This window comes from Cyrtonyx montezumae, unplaced genomic scaffold, assembly GCF_038088225.1.
Source record: "Cyrtonyx montezumae isolate F1298 unplaced genomic scaffold, pur_monq_1.0 scaffold_14, whole genome shotgun sequence".
Classification (NCBI taxonomy): Eukaryota; Metazoa; Chordata; class Aves; order Galliformes; family Odontophoridae; genus Cyrtonyx; species Cyrtonyx montezumae.
In genome coordinates this window covers 1,240,698-1,261,691 of record NW_027071870.1, presented here as the reverse complement: position 1 = coordinate 1,261,691, position 20,994 = coordinate 1,240,698, and the positions used below count along the sequence as shown (strand labels likewise).

Genomic DNA, 20,994 nt, shown 5'->3' with positions numbered 1-20,994 from the left:
GTCAAGACAGGATTTAAAATAAAAGAGAGGACAAGTAAAATAATCAGAGTATTGCATTTCTTAACAGAATATCTCATGATCAGAAAGCATATCAGTACCTAGTGAAAATCCCAGAATGCACTGAAGAATTTGTTTTTATAATAAAATTATTTATCCACATATTTTCAAGCATCATATAACATAGCCTCTTTAGTTTGGATAGAAAAAACAAGAAGGATTGATGCTACAAGAAATTCTGAAACTCCAAAATCAAGAACTCGAATTCATATATAAAAGGGCACACATTACACCTTATGTCATTAATTTTCTATGGCTAAAATCAATTCCAGTTGGGAATTTCTTTCTAGCATGAAAAAAAAAAAAGGTATCTATTATTTCTCAGGCTATCAAAGCATGTATGCAAGCATTTGCTAAAGGACAATAAGATTTCATAAAGCACCCCTGCCATTTCATTTTGCTCACAGTCCACGAGTTTAGATTCAACTTAATGAAAAACAAATTTCAGAAGTGCTCCAAATTTAAAATTACTACCTAACGAAGGAAAATAATGAGTATAACAAAAGTTATGCAGAGGCCTTATGTCTTCTACAATAACAGTTTTATAATCTAATTTTGTTTTGATACTAAGAGCAAAAGGACAAAACAGAAATATAGATTTTTTTTTTCCTGAAAACATGTTTAGTCTTTATCTTATGCTCCAGTGCAGCTGGAGTTGGCAGAAAAAAAATAGATGGGACTATCAATGCAGCTGAAAATCTTTTTGGTTTCAGCAGTAAGCTGATGACATTAAAAAGGGACTGAATGGGAAAATGAAAAGGTAGAGGTGGATAAGCAGAAGAAATGGAAAGATTTTCAGAAGGTTCATCTGTGCTAGCCACTTAAAATGGCATAAATTACATGAGCAAAGACAGCATCCCCAAAGCAAAAATGGAGAGTTTTCCTTTCACAATTGCATTTTACTGCCACCTATTGTAACTTACATTACCTGATATTCAGACCAAGCTTTTAACTCCTTTAGGAGTCTTCTAGGAATAGAAGGTCAGCTTTTATGAGTCTGCTCATTTGAATTCACCCCAGCATAGTCAACGTTTAGTCACCACTCAAACACACAAAAAAACCACCATCCTAGATACTGCTTAGAGTTGCAGTGGGGGTGTTTGAGTGTAGGGGAAGGAGGAGAAGAAGAAAGAGAAGCAAAGGAGATGCATGTGTATACATACACACACAGGCCTGGCTTACAGCCTGGTAGCCCTAAAAATGTAGCCTGCATCAACCCACTGTGGTCAAACTGGCGTCTCCACACAGACCCAAAGTAGGAAAAAAAACCAACAAAAAAAACCCCATGGTTTCACAAGACACAAAGTCAAGATTGTCTTAAAATAGAGCTGGAGAAGGACAGAAACAGAGATGGTTAGTTTTAAGTCTATCTGTACAGAAACTTGTATCATTAAAAGTATAGCACATGCTACAATGACATGAAAACTGGTAACTCAGTAAGTTTGACACTTAAAGAATACTCCTTTTCCTTTTTGCCTCTCATGCAACAAAAGTTCATTTTGTTAGACCAGCAAGAGAAAGTCCATATCCTTCAGTTTTTGGTTATACAGTGAATATTATTGATTTCACTTAAACTGGCAGTACACTAAACTCTCTCCTATTTTGATACTCAGCAGAGCACTGAGCAAAGCAGAGAACACTGAAACTTTGAACCTATGTGCATTCTCAGAACAAGCATTGCCATTTAATAGGCTGGATGCTGAATTTACTATCAATACTCAAAGCAGGAAGTCTTTCCTCATTAAAAAGAACAGAGAGCAACAGAATCATGAAACATAAACAACTTAATTAGGTATATACCTAATATTTACTGAGTGGCTGGATTACACTTATACATTTTTATCTTCCTTAAGTAAATTAAATTTAACCTGACAAAATGCATCCCAAGAGAGAAGAGATAAAAAATGACATGATGCACCTTAAAAATGAATTATAACATGAAGACACTTCTCACAGATACTACAGAGTACAGGAGAGAAGCAACTCAGTTATTTAAGAACACAGAAAGAGGCAGGCTATCTCTCTAGCACTGGAAACAGAACACAATACATAATAGCATCTTACTGCTTCGTATTCTTACCTGCCTCTGAGCCTCAGCCAGGTTGTAGGGCAATGTCCCTTCCTCCAGAGGAGCAATTCTTTCAATGTCAGCTAATGTCATACGCCTGAGGAAATTAATTCAACTTAGCAACTGCTACGAGATGGGTTTTTGGATCACAAGGAGTCATCTGCATTTGACCACTACACCATACTCTTCTGCTTCCCACCACCACCTCCCACTCTTTCAGAAAACAATAGGGAAGGATAGATAATTCTTCACTTACCCCCGTGGCTCATATAAATCTGCTAACTGAAACAAGATGTCTACTTCCATGGGTGTAACCTGACCAAATTTCTGAGCTGCCAGAACAAATTCCTCTGCAAGAGAATAGAAATATAGAAGAGAAACAAAAATTATCAAACCAGATACTAGTAATCCAGAGTACCTTAGAGTCACTTTGTGTTAAACAGCAGATGCTAATGGTGGAAAAGAAAAAGGGAAAGGGAGGTAAAAGAAGTGATCCACCACAAAAGTATTCCTGCCGCTACATAAATGTATGTTTGAAATGGTATATCCACCATGTAAACAAGTACTACTCTCTGGTCTTGAAGCTCAGCACTATCAGCAGGACTGAGGATATTTGACATACGGTATCAATCAGTTGTGGGTCACAAGGAAAGAAAAAGCAAAGAAAAAGAATCAAGAGTTAAGAGATGTGGAACATTTTATGCACAGTCCCAGTAGGCCACATTAATGAAACTCTGGCACTGCACAGGGAATTCTCTATAAAGAGGTTAGATATAGCAGATAACATCTTGTTCCAAGCTTGTCGATCAGCTTACTGTGCTGCCAATACAAGTTTATGGAATTCTTCAACTACCCTTGAAGGTCACTTTAATAGGCAGCCAATTTGGCAGGAGTCCTAGGAAGTTTTCTTAAACTTTTAAATATCTTTACATAGTTTCCTCACCCTACCCCCACTGGCAGTTTACTGGGACCTTTTTCTGATTGAAACAAAATGAAAAACCTGGAGAGTGGACTTCAGCAGGAGTGTACAAAACTGAGTGGTGCACTGAGGAATAATAACAAAGCAGGCTTTCTCTCTCTCCAATTGACTTAAAAGCATACAGGGTCTTCCCCTCCACTCACCCAAAGCAAACGCCCAAGGAAATTTCCAGATTGCAAACATTTATACAAACCCTTAGTGACTTCCACATCTTTTCTATTTCCAGCCAGAGTACTGTAGATCTTTCTAATGAGCTCCATGTTGTTAAGGAGAGAATTAAATCCATTAAAATAGGAAAAGCTGACCTGATGAGAAGTGGTACCACCAGCAGCCTGCAATAGAGAAAGTAAAAAAAGAAAAGAGTGTTATTAAATTAAGAAAAATCTTGAAATAAAGATTTTCAAACAAAGTTATTTTTACAAGAGTGAGGGTAGAAAAGGATTTTTTTAAATAATGTAAAATAAAGAAAACTATGAAAGATTCTTATGTTACTGAAACTAATCATGACCAGAATGTAAAACTCTCCCCATCCTACAAACCTAAACAAATACATATGCAGGATTATAACAACATAACCAGTAGTAATTTGCAAAGTTCAAATTTCAGTGCTGTTTCAGTTGGAAATGTTTTATAAGTTGGCTTATTTCTAGTAATGAGGAAATCTACTTCTACATGTAAAGTATATTACTATATAGAAAATCTCAACAAAATCAAAACATATTCTGAAAGAGGTCAAACTCAAACATTTAAATTCACATGCATTTCAAGTTGTGAAAAAATAGCAGTAAGCACTCAGGCTTGTATCAGCAGTCAAACCAAATGGAAACAAGGTTTGCAAAGCTGCTCATACCCAGATGAGAACTGAACTTAAGCCTTTATTCTGAAGTGGTCTTGGGTCTGCACACAGAAAAAGAAATTGGATCAATTCACTAAGTACAAGATTGATGAACTACAAAACTTCTGAAAACAATGCTTAAGCTTGTCAAAATTTAATTGACCTTGAGGCAGAATCAAAAATCTCATCTGATGTATATGACCCAAGAAGGCTGCTAACAAGATTGGGAACAGAACAGAGGAAGAAGGTATAAGAAATCATTGACAGTCCACGAGTCTTCTGGCTATGCTTTTTACTGTATGCTTCTTCCAATATTCTGTCCAGTTTGCAGTTCTCATCACTTTACAGATCTCACTGGAATTCTCCTTTACAAATCAAAGAATAGACTTCTTTAAACCTGGATAAAGCCAGACTTCAGATTACTTGGAAAGACTCACTACAAATTCCCAAGATTAGAAACTGTGGTCAAAACCAAATGTGCCTTCTTTTTTTTTTCACTTTAGTGAATAATATTTAAGTTGGCCTATCATGTTGTATTATAACGTGATAGTTATAATACAAGTTCATGCTCCGTGAAAAACAGAGTTCATGAAAGAAAGATCTTTTACGTGCTGGAAGATGATTCTTCAAAAAACAAAACAAAACAAAACAAAAAACCTAGAGATTTTACTTCTGAGACAGGCAGAAAATTAATTACTAAAAAAAATTCTTTTTAAACATTTTTTCTTAATGGGCAACAGAAAATGCTGTGTAATGGACATCAGAAAAAAAGAAAATGTCCAATAAAAAATAAGATGCATTTCAAGCTGACAAAAGTGTACACTGAAGTGTAACTACAATCAATCAATACAGAGCCAATATCCTTGGGGGATGTTGCAGTTCATGCACTCCCACAGGTGCTTGGACATTACATTCACAACTGAAACTGCAAAGCAAGTCCTTTGAGGATAACATCCCAAATAGGATGTAAGGGTTGTTTGTTTCTAACCCAATATATCTGACATAACCCACTATAAAATAATGACCAGAAATAGTCAGGCAAAGTCCACATTTGGAGGCCACCAAAACAGCCCAGCTACTTGCTCTGTCTTTTGTCTCAGGAGACCAGAAGAGTTGAGAATTTATATTCCCTAATGAGGGATAACTTCTATATGTGTAGATAATTTCTGCTAACCAGGCAATGTACCACATTATAGTGGTCAAAGTACATAAAAAAGGGATCTCAATCTTGTATTCCATGACTTCCCAGTGATGCTACCAGAGCTACTCACAGCAACTAGACATTCTTCAACAAATGGTGTCAGCATGTGTGGTCGGATAGTGACCATAATGTCCCTGAAGTCCATAGCTGTGACTCTTCCAGCCTGAGTATTGTCTCGCTGCACAAAAGCTTGTTTTGCATGTTCTAACTGTATCTCCTGAAAATATGGGAAAAAAAAGTTAGCTTCAGAATTATTACCGTTAACAGATTTATTTGAAGCACCCCTACAGAATACCTCACACTTAACAAAACGTGATTACATGTAATCCTTTCAATTGATACAGTATGTATAGCTTTCTGGCTTTTCCATTTGTAGCATATATGGCCTCTGTCATTGAGCTCAGTACCAAAAACAACAGCCATGACTTCTCTGCTCTGTGGCATTAGATCATGCTGTTCAAACTAAGAAACGGAGGGCATGTATCAACAAACCAGTAGAGGTAATCTCCCAGGAGTGAACATTAAAGTGTTCCAGGAGGTGCATTATCCAGTTTATTGTGTGGCACTGCAGGTCAAAATATGTTCTGTAAAACTCTTCACAGCTGCATGAATGAGGACAATGCAACGATAAGAGAATTCCACAATGACTTTCACCAATCCTGAAAGTAAGTATTCACTCAAAAAGCATTCTCATCTAAAATACTTTTATTTATCTATAAAAGACAAAAGCAGTTTAATTTAACTCCTACACCATGACAGTGTAAAGACTGCTTCTCCATATTTCAGCAGTAGTAACAGACAGAGACCTAATGCAAGCATCATCTACTGCAACCACCTGATAACCTCTTTGTGATTCAGATATAAGGCTGAGAAAAGAGAGGGCAGAAAAAAGTCTTAAACTTCCCAAAAATGTGAGTATTTTTCTACTGTGGCCTTTGCCCTTTCTTCATAAATTACTGTTAGAATACTTTCTTATTTTATTCTTTTAATTAAAAGGAACAATCCTGCACAGATGGCAACTTAATAACACATATCAATGTTTTGTCTAGTTCTACAAGCTTGCTAAAACCAGGATTACGTGTTGGTGATGTAGTCTGACTTACCAATCAGTATCTCTCTACAAAGTGGAAGAAAACAAATCATTAACATGTCCCTCCTTTCAATTTCAACTTCTTCACTGGAAATTCAGTGCTTAGTTATTATGAATTTTCATAATCAGTTACTCAGGAAATGGAATCATCACAAAAATACGTCAGCAGTACTAAACCAAGTCTTGCAGTGGACAATGGCACTATCCTATTAATTCCACTGTATATACAAACACACACAAAGTCCTTTTAAGCCTAGACTTGCATTAGTCAAGAACCAAAAGGATGATGCATTCACAGAATACAATCTCCTGAAAGTCAGTATTTTTCTTACAGCAACATTCAATGGAACTTAGAGTGAAAGGCCAAAAGCAAATCCAACAGGCATAGGTCCAGATCCACAGGATGCCTGCTGCCACCATTCCACCTTCTGCTCACTCACCTCACTCTGTAGCCACCAATGCATGATGCCATTCAAACCATTTTTTGTCTTTTCATTTCGATCTCCCAGCTTTTCTAATTTCAGTCTTAACTCATAATTAAAACACTGTATCTTAAACTGAAAGGTATGAAGAAAAGCACCTAGTATCTTAAGCAGAAGGTAAAGGGGAAAGACAGGAAAGGAACGATCAGTGTTTCAACTATGCACTACATTAACAAAACTATTCAGAATTTTCTGCTTTTAATAAGAAATACTGCTTGTGAGAGTTATAATTTGAAGTGTTACAGTCTTGATTCTGTCATACCTCCTTTACATTACTGCCCCCTGTGTACAACTGAGCAATCCAACTGGATGCAGCTATGTAAGCTCCTGTTTCATTTCAATTCTGACTACTGATTTCAACAGAATTTGGAAGCAGGCAATATTGGAGGTTTACAGTGCGAAAAGTACTGCAACACAAAAAAAAACTTGTTAGCTTAAGGCAGAGAGGTAACTCAGGAGGCACAGAGCTCTGAAGAGGAGTTAGGTATATTAACTTCCATTCCTAACTACTCACTACCAAGTAGATGGAAACATAGGAACAAATGAACAAAAATATGAACAAATTAAAAAAAAAACCTGTCATCTACAGGTATTTTCATTTAAAAGAAAAAAATGCAGAAAGATTACACAAGAAACTGAATTCTGCTTTCTTCTCTCTGTCTCTCATTCACTTTATTTTAAAATACTAAAACAACTGAAATTGCTGGCAGTCTGACGCTGGCAGAATTCAGCACTGAAATGCATTAAAAAAAGTCCTGGAGCACCACTTGTAGAACACAAGTCCAGCCTGCTACCACCTGTGCCTGCAAGCTTAGAGCTACGCCTCCCTATTGGTGGGACCTAGGATGGGGGTAATGTCACAGCCACAGAAGGAAAGCAGGGCTCACCTTCCAGAGACATACATTAAGGTCACATTTCGTGTCATCACTCAGTAATTACAAAAAGGCTGTTAGTACTACAATCAAATACGAGTCAAATCAACTCATTCTTTCTTTGCTTATGTGATTCTTTTCCACCTTCTTGGTACATGTGAACTAACTAGAGCGGATTATCCCACATGCTCAAAGACGTGGTCCAGGACACAGTGCTTAGCTGTAAAGGCAGCGAGATAAAGGTCTGAATAGGGTGAGCTCAGACTTCTGGAGCAATCTATCGGCATCTTCTCTTTAGTTCAGAAATGAAATGGTTTAAGCAGACTGCAAACAGCTAGTGAAGGCTCACCCCACCTTCACGGTAAGGTAGGGTCTTTTAGGCTACAGTTATTTTGAGCTATGTTAAGCATCGTTTTGTTCCAGTTGCACACGCAGAAGGAAGCACAAGGACCTTCTGTCACATAACATCCCCAAGAAGTGAAACACTGATGTAACATCTGAGAATATTCAGATCATTATAAGGAAATAAGACTCAGTCTCAAAACTAAATACCTCGTACAAAATCACAAAGCAGACAGATGTCACTCCTCTAATAACTGTATATTGTATAACAACACAATAAACTCCTTAATGTGGTTAGCACAAAAGGAAGGCTATCTATTCCATCCAACCCTGAGTCTGAAAGTTAAGACACTTCACAGCATGACTGTGTTTCGAAATGAGACCCAGCAGCTACTAGCAATTTATCAGGGAAATTTTTAACACTGCCTATGCCGTGTACATGCAGTAATATAAAAAATACCACCTTAAAATAAACTGAAAAAATCAAGCAAAGTTGTAGCATTTAGAGATGTTATGCAATCTCCAGAAACATCTGTTTCACCTATTTCTGTCCAGTACTTCTTACTAAGACAGATCATTTAAAAAGAATACAAACCTCACTGCTTTGCAATACAAATTACACACCCTAAAGAATCTTCTCTGACTAGAATTTTTGTAAAGCTAGATAGATATACTCAAGACGTGCAGTTTCTCCTTTGAAGCTACAAGTCCAAAATTCCCTCAGCTTGAATAAGACTGTGAAAAATTAATTTGCACATCATGGTAGGCATGCTGGCACCAGAATGTTTGTGAAATTATTTTCCATCTAGACATTTTATCTGAGCTTTCAGTTACAGCTCATTATAAACTTCATTACTTCCCAGTTAGATAGAAACTATACTTGGGTTCCATCCCAATGGACCTACAAGCCATCAGAAGCAACACAATCCTTTCTACCAGAGCAGATCCTGGGGTGTCAATTATAAAGAGTACTACTTCATCAACTAATATGCTGGGCATGAATAAATTCCCAGATAATGTGGAAATTGAATTAACAAGTCCACATATAAGCATACATTTAAATCCACTCTGCAGAATAGATTTCACATGCTGGGAAAGGGGCCAATGTTACGCTTCATGAAGCAGACTTGTCATTTAAGTGATAATGGAACATGACTATATCCAAACAGATACAGATGTAACTGATATGTAGCAGAGATATCTGAGCTAATTTTAAGTGAGCAAAATTAGAAACAGGGTAAAACAACACACCTTGAGCTCTGTGTTGATGCACATAGATTGTTATGCATATCTGAGCTAAGTACCTCAGAGGTGATACTTTTGGGCACCTCACTGTTACTGTAGACAAAAAAAAGGACGACAAGATGAATCACAATCAGAAACTCTTATTTAAAGCAAGAAGAGATCTGTTTTGTGCGTGGATTAAATATAGTAATGTTACTTTCCAAGTATTTTCAGCTTTGCCAGAAGTAATGATTAGCCCAAATGTTGCAACAGATAATGAATATGTAACAACTTTATGTGGCATAATAGGATCCAACATGAATGAATTTGACTCTGTGTGCATCGTTTCATTAGAAGTGGCAAATTACAGTGTCCTTATAAAGCAGTACCTGAATCACTTTACAGAACCATCTGGTCTACATTAAGAGCAATGTAAAGAGCATTCATAAATCAGGAATGTAGAGAGGTAATCTGCTATCCACTGAGTTCTCCTGCTGTCTAAGGTCCAAGGTCTAGACATCTGAACAAGGGGACTGACTGACTCATGTACACACAGAATGTCAGAAAGAAAAGTTGAGTACCAGAGATTACAGAACTTTAAGGAAGATTTATATACCTCTGTATATTAACTCTTCAATTTATGCTTAGAGTCATTTCTGTGTCCGAATTTCACTCTAAAATATAATGCTGCAAAGCAAGAGTCAGTAAGGAAACATATTTCAAAGATTTACAGTTCTAGAAAATGAGTAAATAGATGTACCCTATCAGTGACTGACCGAGCATCCTAACAAAGTGTACTGAGAACAGACAACTTTGTTTCAGCAATTTTTAGACAATTAACTTGCTTGAAAGTCCCTGATGTCTGCACTAGTGCTGAGATCAACTTTAGGAGAAGCCTCAGAACTTTTCCTCGATGCAGCTCACTGCTCTAGAGGATATCCAGAACTCTTAATCTTACTCTCATGCCCATGCTCATCCTTCTTTTTTCTGTCATATGTGGAACACGACCGAAAGGTTTGTCTGGCTGAGAAGGATAATTGACCAAAATACTCCAGCACAATTTTTTACTCCTCGTTACAACAGCTAACACACTTCTGCAGTAGAAAAAATAAACAGACACACAAAAACCAAGTACAAAGAAATAACTGAAATCGTTTAAATGTCCAAGTCATGAGGTTACAAGCTGTTTAATGTCAATGGTTCCGAAACCCTTGTGTGTGTTAAGGCTGATTGTAATTCATCAAAATCAAGATACAAATCCAGTCCTTACTATGTAAGGAAGGAGGTACTGGAATGCCAAATCATGAGACCACAGGCTATTTTTTTTTTTCTTTCTGAAAAAGCAACATATTTGCTCTTATATCCCAAAGAGGTTCTAGTTTACTGTTCTGCCCCAGAATTGGTCTACCTCTTAGCTACTTTGGAGTTGCAGCAGTCAGTGCAAAACTTAAGGAAATATAACTTAATCATGTGATACCTGACGTCCTCTTCATACAAAGTTAATTACGCTCTGTTCCACAAAGTCAATTTGAAACATTTGTCTCAATAGCATTAGCTTAATTATTCCTCATCAAAATGATACAACCACCTACTGTGAACTAACATACTTGTGTAAACAAGAAAAAAAGAAACCTTGCAGTCTTCAAGCAGTTTCCCATTTTAAAACTCTCCAGTGTAAATACTAATACAGGCATTAAGTATTCAGAAGGAATACAAATAAGAATCTCATATATTCCACCACTTCACAAATCATTTTTCCTACCACGGAGTATTTTTGACAGTAGTGCTGAAAAGCAGATAAACTGTTTATTTTTTACTAGCACAATATTTTGCTTTCTCTAACAGAGTACCACAAAGTGTGAATAGGCAAAAATTCCTTGTAGAAGATTGTATTTTATTCTTTATATACCACAAGCAAAATTAAGTAGTATTTCCCTTTCTTAAATTCAAAACAGATCACAAGGAAGACAGTGTGTAGAAAGGGCTTGCAGCAAAACATTACCTTATTGGACATCAACTCTGAATTAAATACCAATTTAGTAAACATGCTATTGACAGATATAAATATTTCTTAATATCAGTCCGGCAAGTGTCTCTAAAACATTCAATGCAGTCATTTACCATACTTTGACTCATTTAATATAAGAAATTTTCAAAGTCTGAGGTATAAGTTTTTGATTTCATGTCTCCATCTACACTACTTTCTGCACGCTGACAATTAATTAAAAAAAAAAAAAAGAGAGAGTAAGCTGCTTTACCACTAGCTTATCCTATTTATCAAGAATATTGAAGTCTGGCACTTCCACTGTAAAAGTCCACATGGTCTTTCTTGCAACTTTCCTATCAGCACAATATTTTGCAATCTTTCAATCTTTTTAATCTTGACAAACTTTATTGTACTAGACCCACCAGTAAAAACTGGGTGAACTCTGGATACGTTAGGTGTCTTTTTCTATCCTTTCCAAAATGCAGCTGTACGAACTCTGAATTCCAGTTAAATGGAATGTGCTGATGAATCGTGGTCTGGCCAAAAACTTGCTTAGCATCCTCTGGGAAGAAAAGAAAAATGTTAATTTAATAATAATGCAACAATAGAGACAGGCACAGATTTATACAAGAAACACAATTACATTATTTTCTAATCCGAAAGCAATATTGTTCATCTAACTCAATAACATATTGCAAAGTAAACCTTATTTGCTTTATTAACCAAAATCATAGTAAATGAAAAGTTTTGAAACCTTTATAAATACCATCTCTTAAATAGTCTTATTTGTGGTGTTGTACAGTATTTGATTAGAAGAGACTCAACTACACATTCTAAGTTTCAAAGTGAAGCAAGAAAGGATTAAAATTAGAAGTCAATTTGTAAAAAGATGACTATAGCTAACCAATATTCAACATAATCTTTTCTAACTGCTAACAACAAAAGATTTGCATTACTAAAATTCAGGCTTTGGTATTAATTCTAAGAGTTCTCCACATTCGAACAAAGCAGTTTACTAAAACACCAGCATTTCAAGATCCATTTTTCTGTAGTTACCTTATGGGAATAGCCACATGCTGGGAAGGGGATGGAGGGACATGGCAGACTGAACACAATCCTATCACAACCTTCAACAAAAAGTAGACTTCAACAGTCCCTGCTTTGTTACGAGGTGCAGGGTAAAAAAGTTCCTGGAATCGGACTATACATATTTTAACTCTCAAAAACAGTGACAAGATCTGAGGGAGTACTTGTCTTTCAGACAGGCCTCTCACAATGAAGCCCACTTCAATGCAAAAGCAGAAGTCATCTTGGTCAAAAACAAATGGCAAACACATCTCCCCCAAGAACAGGCTCAAAGTCAGAGGTTCCCAGCTGCTGTATACCTTCCTAATATCTGCATGAGCCCCCAGCAACGTCAGCCAGGAGCCAGCTCTCATATCCTGCTTGCTCCTGCAGGCACAGAGAGCTGGTTCCCAGGAGACACTCCCTACCCGCAGATAGGGCCAGGAGGTGCCTTCCAGCTCCCTTCACACTTTGCAGAAGACCGGGAACCCAAACTCTCGGCTCCTGTCTGTCTGCGAGCAGCAGAGCTGGAAGCCAGTTCCCAGGCGTGACCAGGGCCTGGAGGCAAGGAAAGCAGCGCAGCTTTGTGCAGGCCTGCCTGCAGAAGAAGCTGGAAGCTACCTCCTTGGAGCCAGCTCCCCTCAAGGCCTAGGAGCTGTCTTCCAGCTCACCTCAGCACCATAAGCAAAGTGAGAGCCAACTCCTCGGGGCCACGGGGTCTTGCCTCCTGCAAAGTGTGAGTTCTGACTTCTGGCTCAGACTGTGACAGTCAAGCACAACTGTTCCGCTGGCCTGGAGAAACCCAGCCAGGACAAAATTCCCCACTTTCAGCCAAGGAAGCAGGGAAGAAGTGAGAGCCAGGACAGAAGGGCTGAGAGACAAGAAACTGTCAGAAAGTGCCTAACTTAATTGAAGGCCAGAGTCACAGGAAGAGGTGGTTCTGAGTTGGTGAAAGAGGCAAATGTCCTGCTGTGCAGGCCACACAGACCCACACTCACTGCAGCTGGTACTACCTGCAGTGACAGCTTCTTCTAAATTGAGGAGACTAGGAATCATGGAGAGAGCATAGATGACACTGCAGATTCCTTCACATCTCAACAAAGTCAACTGCTTCATCTTTAAAAAGAAATCATCCGCTGAACCCCAGAATCAGTGGTTAAAAAACAAGTTGTATTTAACTCACAAACAGAAAAACTGACCATAGTTAATGACAAATTCTTAAAATTCAAATCTTCAGGCTGTAACATTCGATGAGAATTTTCTCCCAGAAACTTGAGACAGTGCCCTCGGGACGGCATTGTTCATTCATGTCTTCAAGATCCATCACAACAGGCTTGCATCCCGTCAGCCAGCATTCTCCAGACACAAAATTCTGCTCTCAAGTCAACTGGGAGGAAAAGTCTATCAGTTGAGTGAGGTACTGTCCTATTACTGAATGCCTTTCATTTAAGATGCTTCCTACTCACACAGCCTAAAGCAGAAGTCACATGTTGTTGGAGATTACCTTCCTGCTTTCTGTTGGCCTTTTCCCCCTGAGCCTCAAAGAAAGGAATCTGTATGAAGAAGGCAGCCTGTTTTGTCCTCAAACAAAAGGAAAGTTGTCACTTCCTCACAGCGATCACTCTGCTTTTCCAGAAGAATGAAGATATGCTCGGAAAAGCAGCAGTACCCTTGACATGCCTGCCTCCTGCACAGCACTCAGATGCTCATCAGCTCCTTCCTTCCCTCCCACCCCATCTCCTGAATGTACACAGAACAAGACACTAACTCTGGATTAATTTAGAAACAAGTCACCACTTATAAAAGCTAGGTTCAATTGGGCTCCAGATTTATCTTTGTTAGAGAAAAGTTCCTTATAACTTGATGTGAGATATCAAGTCAGGAAAACCTTAGTCAGTATAAAGACTAATTCTTAAACTCCTTTTGATGAGACCAGGCTCCTTACAATCTTCACTTGTTAACATACAAAAATTAAAGTGCCCTGTGATTACAGCATTATAATTTCATTTGATTAGTTGTCACACATAGGCCACATTGTAACTACAACATATCTCACTCCCCCAGCTGTATGCCTTGTAAATACTCCTTAACTGTGGCCTTCAAGAAAAATTCTAGCTCAAGAAAATCAAACAAAAGGAAGTGGAAAAAAAAGGTAATTTCCAACAACAACAAAAAAAAATAATAATATCAGCACTACAGATTGCAAAAGCAACCTGCAGCAAAGGAACTTAAAACCTGATCAAGTCTGATAAAAGTCCAGTGGATAAAGCACAGCTGTGCATTTCAGCAGTGGCAACAGTAACAATGGGTCACCTCCGCTGCGGCATACTTTTATGAGCATGGCATGCAGGCCCTTGTTCATTGCTAGTGAAAATGCATAGCTAATGGTTGTGACTGTGCTGAAAAATAGTTTTCTGTAGCTGAGATTTTGCTCTATCAAACACTGCTATCAAGTAGCAATATTTTGTATTATCTTCTTCTACAGAAATTGTTGGCTTTTCTTTTTCCTGTTTCTTACTGTTGTAAACTTCAAACATGCAGCACAGTTTGTTTCTGTCCTTCCATGGTCTGGCACAAAGACTGCTCTACAAATATGTTTTATTTTGGAAGACATAAGATTACATCACATCTGTTCAGCAAAGATGTAAAATAATGATTTCCTTATGGATAGTTGAAGTATTTGACTGAATTGCCCATTCATCCCCATTTACCCAGAAGAGTATAATACTCTGGAAGAACAAGTGTCATAATCACCTCCTTGATTCTGCAACTGCTTTGTCAAGAAAACGGGTTAAAATAGTTTCATACCTGGCATGTTGCAAATAATTTGATTCCTATAGATTGCAAAGGAAAAGTACTCATCCCTCCAAGGTCCCTTTGCAAAAAAATAAGATCAGGAACAGCCACCTATTTCCACAGGTTAGAAGCCCTGGAACAGTACACTAATGCTCTATTTTTCTGCTTCTTAATTCCTGGCACAACACAGACTATCTATTCTGTAATTCTGAATTAAAAACAAACAAACAACAAAAAAAAATAGGTTCTTTCCCTCTTAAAATACTGCTAGGAAGATATCTGGCAGAACTCTCAAGCTAAAGCTGGCACAATAGTAACCGAGCACATAATTTGAAGATAATGGGATTGTATTACATGACTCAAGAAGGGTGGAGGGTCAGTCTGAAAAAAGATAGCAGCTCAGGTCAGTGCAATTTATCTGCACTCTGTCATGTAGTACGGCTCCTGTTTTAAAACAGATCCATTCAAAAGAGTGTGAAACCTTACAACAATGCACCCCATCTATTTAGACTAACTTCCATTTCACCTGCACTTGAAAAGTCCAAGTATACATACATATTTGCGTATAAACACCTTATTTATTTTTTTCTAAACACAAATGAATTCACTTCTTTCATTAAATGTGTGTGTTGGTATCCATATTGAATCACAGAACCGCAGAATCATTTCAGTCAAAAGGGACTCTTTTAAAGATCATCTAGTCCAAACCCCTGCAATGAACAGGGACACCTACAGCTAGAGCAGGCTGCTCAGTCTCATCCAGCCAGACCCTGAATGTCTCCAGAGATGGGGCATCCATCACCTCTCTGGGCACCCTACACCACTGCCTCACCACCCTATTGTAAAAAAACCTTCTTCCTTACATCCAATCTCCCCTTGAAACCATCTCTCCTTGTCCCATCACCACAGACCCTGCTGAAGAATCTGTCCCCTTCTTTTTTACAGCTCCCCATTAGATACTGAAATGTTGCTCTTAGGTATCCCCAGAGCCTTCTATTCTCCAGCGGAACACCCCCAGCTCTACATACAAATGTTTAAGTGGTAGCTTATTCTTTTTTAATAGAACTAGTTGCTCCAAATTCAGAGTAAGTCCCCAAAGACAAAGTTAAACTAAAATAATAAAATGGCAATATCAACCAATTTAGCAATGTTGAGCTAGTCCAGCTGTAGATTAGTGCTGAACTGTAATGGACAAGACAGGGTTTTGCTGCTTAACATAAGCCAGTGCTGCTTGTATGTAACCAAAGCTGTTGTATCAAGTTCAACGTCCCTATTTCCACATGGTAAGTGAAATCATTATCTGGACTCATTTCTGTTACCCATGTCATTGAGATGTTTGAGATGTTAAAAACACAGGACTTTCAGAATCCAGACTGACTCAAGAGCTTTCTTGACACTGGTGGGGCTGAGTTTTCTGTAGTCTGTCCAGAAATACCAACTTACTTCAGAGTTCACAAGATGCTTTGTACAGTAGTTTAATACATCAACTAAAATGATAAAAGAAAACTCCTGGCTTGGAGAAATTATCCTAAAAGAGCATAAAAGTTATTACACTTTACACTCCAATACAGACATAAGAGATCTATTTCTTTAACAGCTATTTTGCTTAGATAGATGGCATTAAAAAAATCACTTTCTTGCAAAGCATTAACATACATTTTCCCCTACTTAAATACTTCAATTTCAAATGCACCACAAAATGTACTCCCACAACAGTACTGTATTAGTATAAAACTATTTTAGTTCAATTAAAATGTCTAACTATCTACCCCCAAACCTACCTAAACTGTAATTTTCACTTCGAGCACTTCCAACATGTTCTCAGTTTTGTTTTCTTTTATCAGCTTATCAAATCAGGTCCTGCATTCCAAATGTTGGAAAAAAATAGTCATTAACTGCTAGGTAACAGCAGATTTTCCAATTTAGAGAACTGAAGTACACACACTATGAAAGTATGTGTACTTTGCATCTTGAAATTTTGTATTAAAATCTGTAATAAGAAAATACCTTGCCAACTCTTAGGGCCTACCTGAGTTTTTGCCTTCTAATTTATAATTCTAAGGCAATTTGAAAAGGAGGTGGAAAATAAATAAATAAAAACAAGCTTAAAATAGTACGCTTATGCTTAAATATATTCTGGTGTGGGAGCTCCTGGTTCCTCTCCAAATGCTGCCTAGTAATCACATTGGGTATTTTCCCCCTACAGCAATGTACAGCTGCATGAAATATGGCTAACCCTCAGCTTACTGTTAACCAGAGAGTGACCTCATACAGTTGAGATTTACTCTCACGTTGGCTTTTTCACACCTTTTCCACACCTATTTTTTTTTCTTTTTAAGTAGCATGAAGTAGCGTCAGACAGCACAGTGTTTTAGTCATTTGAGCATATATGAATTATCCCACCAACTGGAAGTGCTCTCTGTTACCTCCACCTTTTAAAATTGAAGCCATTATAGTCAATCGTGCAAACCTACAGGTAGCCTTTCATAAAAAGTGAATTTTTGACCCACTGAACCGGAACAGCTTCTGAGGAGTTCTTTTGTTTCTGAGAAGATTCCATACAGACCATGCATGTCATTCTGGTACTGGTGTGCTACCACATTCAGAAAACACACCTCATAAGCAACTTTAAAAGTTCTGAAAAATCAGGGTTGTTTTGGTTGCTTTTATTTGTTTCTTTTTTTCATTTAAAGAAGTGCAATAAAGCTCCACATGTATCAAAAAGTAGTTACCTTCACAATACTCATCACCTCCAGGTAGCAACGTATTAACATCTGGAGCAAATAATGGAAAGAAAAGGAAATGGAAAAAAACGATGGATCCAAGGATGCTCTCATAAAATGAATTGGTTGACTCAGCAAATCTCCAAGTAGAAAGGACACTGTGTTATAACAGCATCTCCTGGAGCATCAGCACCCTGAGAGACATTCATAGCAGAGAAGAGGAGCTGGAGGATGAAGTCTTCACTAAAGACTCAAATGTGAAACATACGCTTCTTGAGGTTTGAAGAAGCAACGAAGGCTCTATAGCACATGTGCATATAGGTGAGCTTAAGAACAGTATTACTAACCAAATGTCATTCAGATGTATTTGGCAGATTAAAGATGACAAAATGCAAACAAACAGGAAAAAAAACCCACAAAAATACAATGCCTAGTACAAATTCTAGTGCAATTTTTAGCACTGTTCCCTTTTAGAAGAGACATACTGAAACTACTGAAAAAAAAAATGAATGGGTTATGACTTTATTGCCCTATTCAAACTTTTCAAGAAGGGCAGAGCAACATTACAGATTAAATTTACTTTAATGAAAACATTATCATAGAGAACACACTGCTGTCTTTGTGAGTTTTCCCCAATCAAGAGATCCATGACAAACTTCAGGTTTCACCCCTCTGCTCAAGATGTGAACACTTTTTTATTTACTCTCTTACTCTACCCCTGTGCTGGTTGTTTATGTAACCCCAAAGAGTATGAATACACCTCTTCATGACATACACATACATACATTTTTCATTTTAGCTTGGATGTGATTTTTGACTGAGATGAGCACTGACTCTGCTAAATACTGCAAATATCCAAAAAAGAGGCTCTTCTCAAGAGTACCGTAACACTCAGCAGTTAAGATTCTGAATCTAAGTGTGTCTGCTTCTTCTGTCCTTGGATGTCAAGGAAGTAACATGAATTTATACACAGAATATTACGTATTTGGCTTACAGAAAAGGGTTTCTAACATTTTTTCAAGATGTAAACCATTAAAAATATTTCTGCTGGAGCTGTGGACATACATAATTTCAACTCATTGGCAACAACATTACATTTCTTTGTTACCTTTCTTGGCATCCTCTGAAGCGAGTGACAAACTGCCAGAGCCTAAAGACCACAGGCTTGGAAAGCACTAGGCCCATGAGGGCATAAAATCTAAACTTACTCCCTTTTTCCCTGAATAATAATAATTTAAAAAAGAAAGAACAGATCACTTCCACCAAGGTAAACATAATATGTTGAATAACTAAAATAAAATATCATCTTATCTTCTCTATGCATCACAATCAGCAGGACAGTTGGGCATTAATGCACACAACATACAAAGACAGGCTGAAGGAATGTTTTCTAAGTGTGATGGAGGGCAGGCAAAGGGAGAATCTCATAGCTGTCCACACTACACGAAATGAGGATTTAGGGAAGGGCAAGAATGGATGAAAGCTGGAGCATGGGTGCTCCCAGCTAGGCATCATATACCTTTTTTTTTCCCACCAACACAATGGTCAAACACTGGAAGATGCTGGCTCATAGAAGCTGCAGAATCTCTTATCATTAGAGATAGTTAAAACCTCCTTCTGTCACAGCCACCAGAGCAAGCTGGCCTCACTGGCCTGCAGAGAACTGTCACTGGCCCTTTTCAACCTGAACTAGTTGGTGATTCTGTGACCATTCCTTGTTTTTTGCTCATTAAATATGCTCAGTCTTCAGTCAGCTGTCAGTAGGCTATTTTAATTTAAAATCAACTTAAAAAGACAAAATCAAAACAAGAAAGATCAAATCAAAACACAAAATACCAGTTTTAAGTGACTTAGAAAACTCAGTTGTATCCCCTAGACCCAATGAAACACAACTGCATGAAAAGACAAAGCTTCCCTTAACATTCAAAAAGATCCACTCTGTGACTAAATATGCTTTGTTTTACTTATGATGCTTTTATGGAAGTCTGCCTGGTTACATAACGTGTCAGGTAAAAGAGAAAACAAAATAAGAGAAACCTGGCAAGCTCATGTAAGTTTAGAAATTAAAATCTATGAGAATAGTGTCAAGCCGTGTTCAAAAGTTGCTCTGAAGAAAAATACATATACTTGCAAATCTTCCTTAAATACTCTCTTTATAAATAAACATATTTGTGTGAAATGCTGTAAGGAATAACAAAAGATATTAGAGACTAAACACATTTTACACCTGTAACACTGCTGTTGGGATCATAATATGTAGGCAGCCATCAGTTATAAACCAGCAGATGTTTCCTTGTATAGTGTAAACTAGCGTATCATGAGCTACAAAAGGTTCTAAACTAATTTGAACCAGCAACAGAAATCTCACTGAGAATCACTGAATATTGCCATTCATCAAAACACAGAGCAATTTACACTGGTAGGTCAGATTTCACTTTTTTTTCCTTTATGTGCTTTTGAATGTACTGTGCTGGACACTGGTAAGCTAGGTGTTGGATAAGCAATTATAAACCCCATAAGAAGAGCCAGGTCATATCAAGCAAAGCATAAATAATCCTCTGTAACAAGAGCAAGCTAGTTCACAAAATCTGAACCTAATCTCCCAGTTAGGAAAGCAACCATTAGACTCCTGTAATAATTCTTAGCATGTTGAAAGAGTGTCAGAGCATTATCACAAAGCAAAAGCTCTGAAGCTCATCACAAAAACCGTATACATAAACCTCAGTTGGGAGCTGCATGTTTTTAGGAAGTTCACAAACAAGTGTTTAGGCACTTCAAGTAACAGATATGCAAACAGGAGTGCTTAGTAAGATGCATCGCTAATTCCTCTACGAAATGTGTACTGCTATAATTAATAACAGAAGCAGAGATCCACAATAGCTGCTGTCTACATGAAAACAGTGTTCTGTTATGAGACTAAAAGAGATAGCTCAGCTCCACAGTTGTTAAGCCAAACAAGCAACAATTTAGTTTGGTTTCCCTGTTCTCCCTTTTTTTGCTGCTTGAAGGGTGTTTTTTGTTTTTTTCCTTTTCAATGAAAATACTAACTTGTTTTATGGCATATTCATATTTCCCAGAGCACCACAGCGTAGCATCCATTTTGAAACAGCTTCAGTTTGAATGAGAAGACTTCAGAAAAAAAATTACATAAATAGGAAAACTACACGCTATACCACAGCTACATTTCAAACATTATGAGAGAGTAAGAATTTTTGTTTGGTGGGAAAATTTACCTCAAAGCAAATCAATGAAAATCTTTAACACTGGGTTCAA

The 20,994-nt window shown here is 37.6% G+C and overlaps 1 protein-coding gene across 2 annotated transcripts in view; it reads right to left on the bottom strand.

The window, feature by feature from the left end:
- SLC25A13 (solute carrier family 25 member 13) overlaps nt 1–20,994 on the bottom strand; it is an 89,127-nt gene that overhangs the window by 34,454 nt on the left and 33,679 nt on the right. For both annotated transcript variants that reach the window (XM_065731265.1, XM_065731263.1), the window contains 5 exons: nt 11,560–11,699; nt 5,211–5,357; nt 3,298–3,436; nt 2,382–2,475; nt 2,138–2,222 (listed from right to left, as the gene is read on the bottom strand). In XM_065731265.1, coding sequence (XP_065587337.1) covers nt 2,138–2,222; nt 2,382–2,475; nt 3,298–3,436; nt 5,211–5,357; nt 11,560–11,699 — 605 coding nt within the window. The remainder of the gene's footprint in view (nt 1–2,137; nt 2,223–2,381; nt 2,476–3,297; nt 3,437–5,210; nt 5,358–11,559; nt 11,700–20,994) is intronic.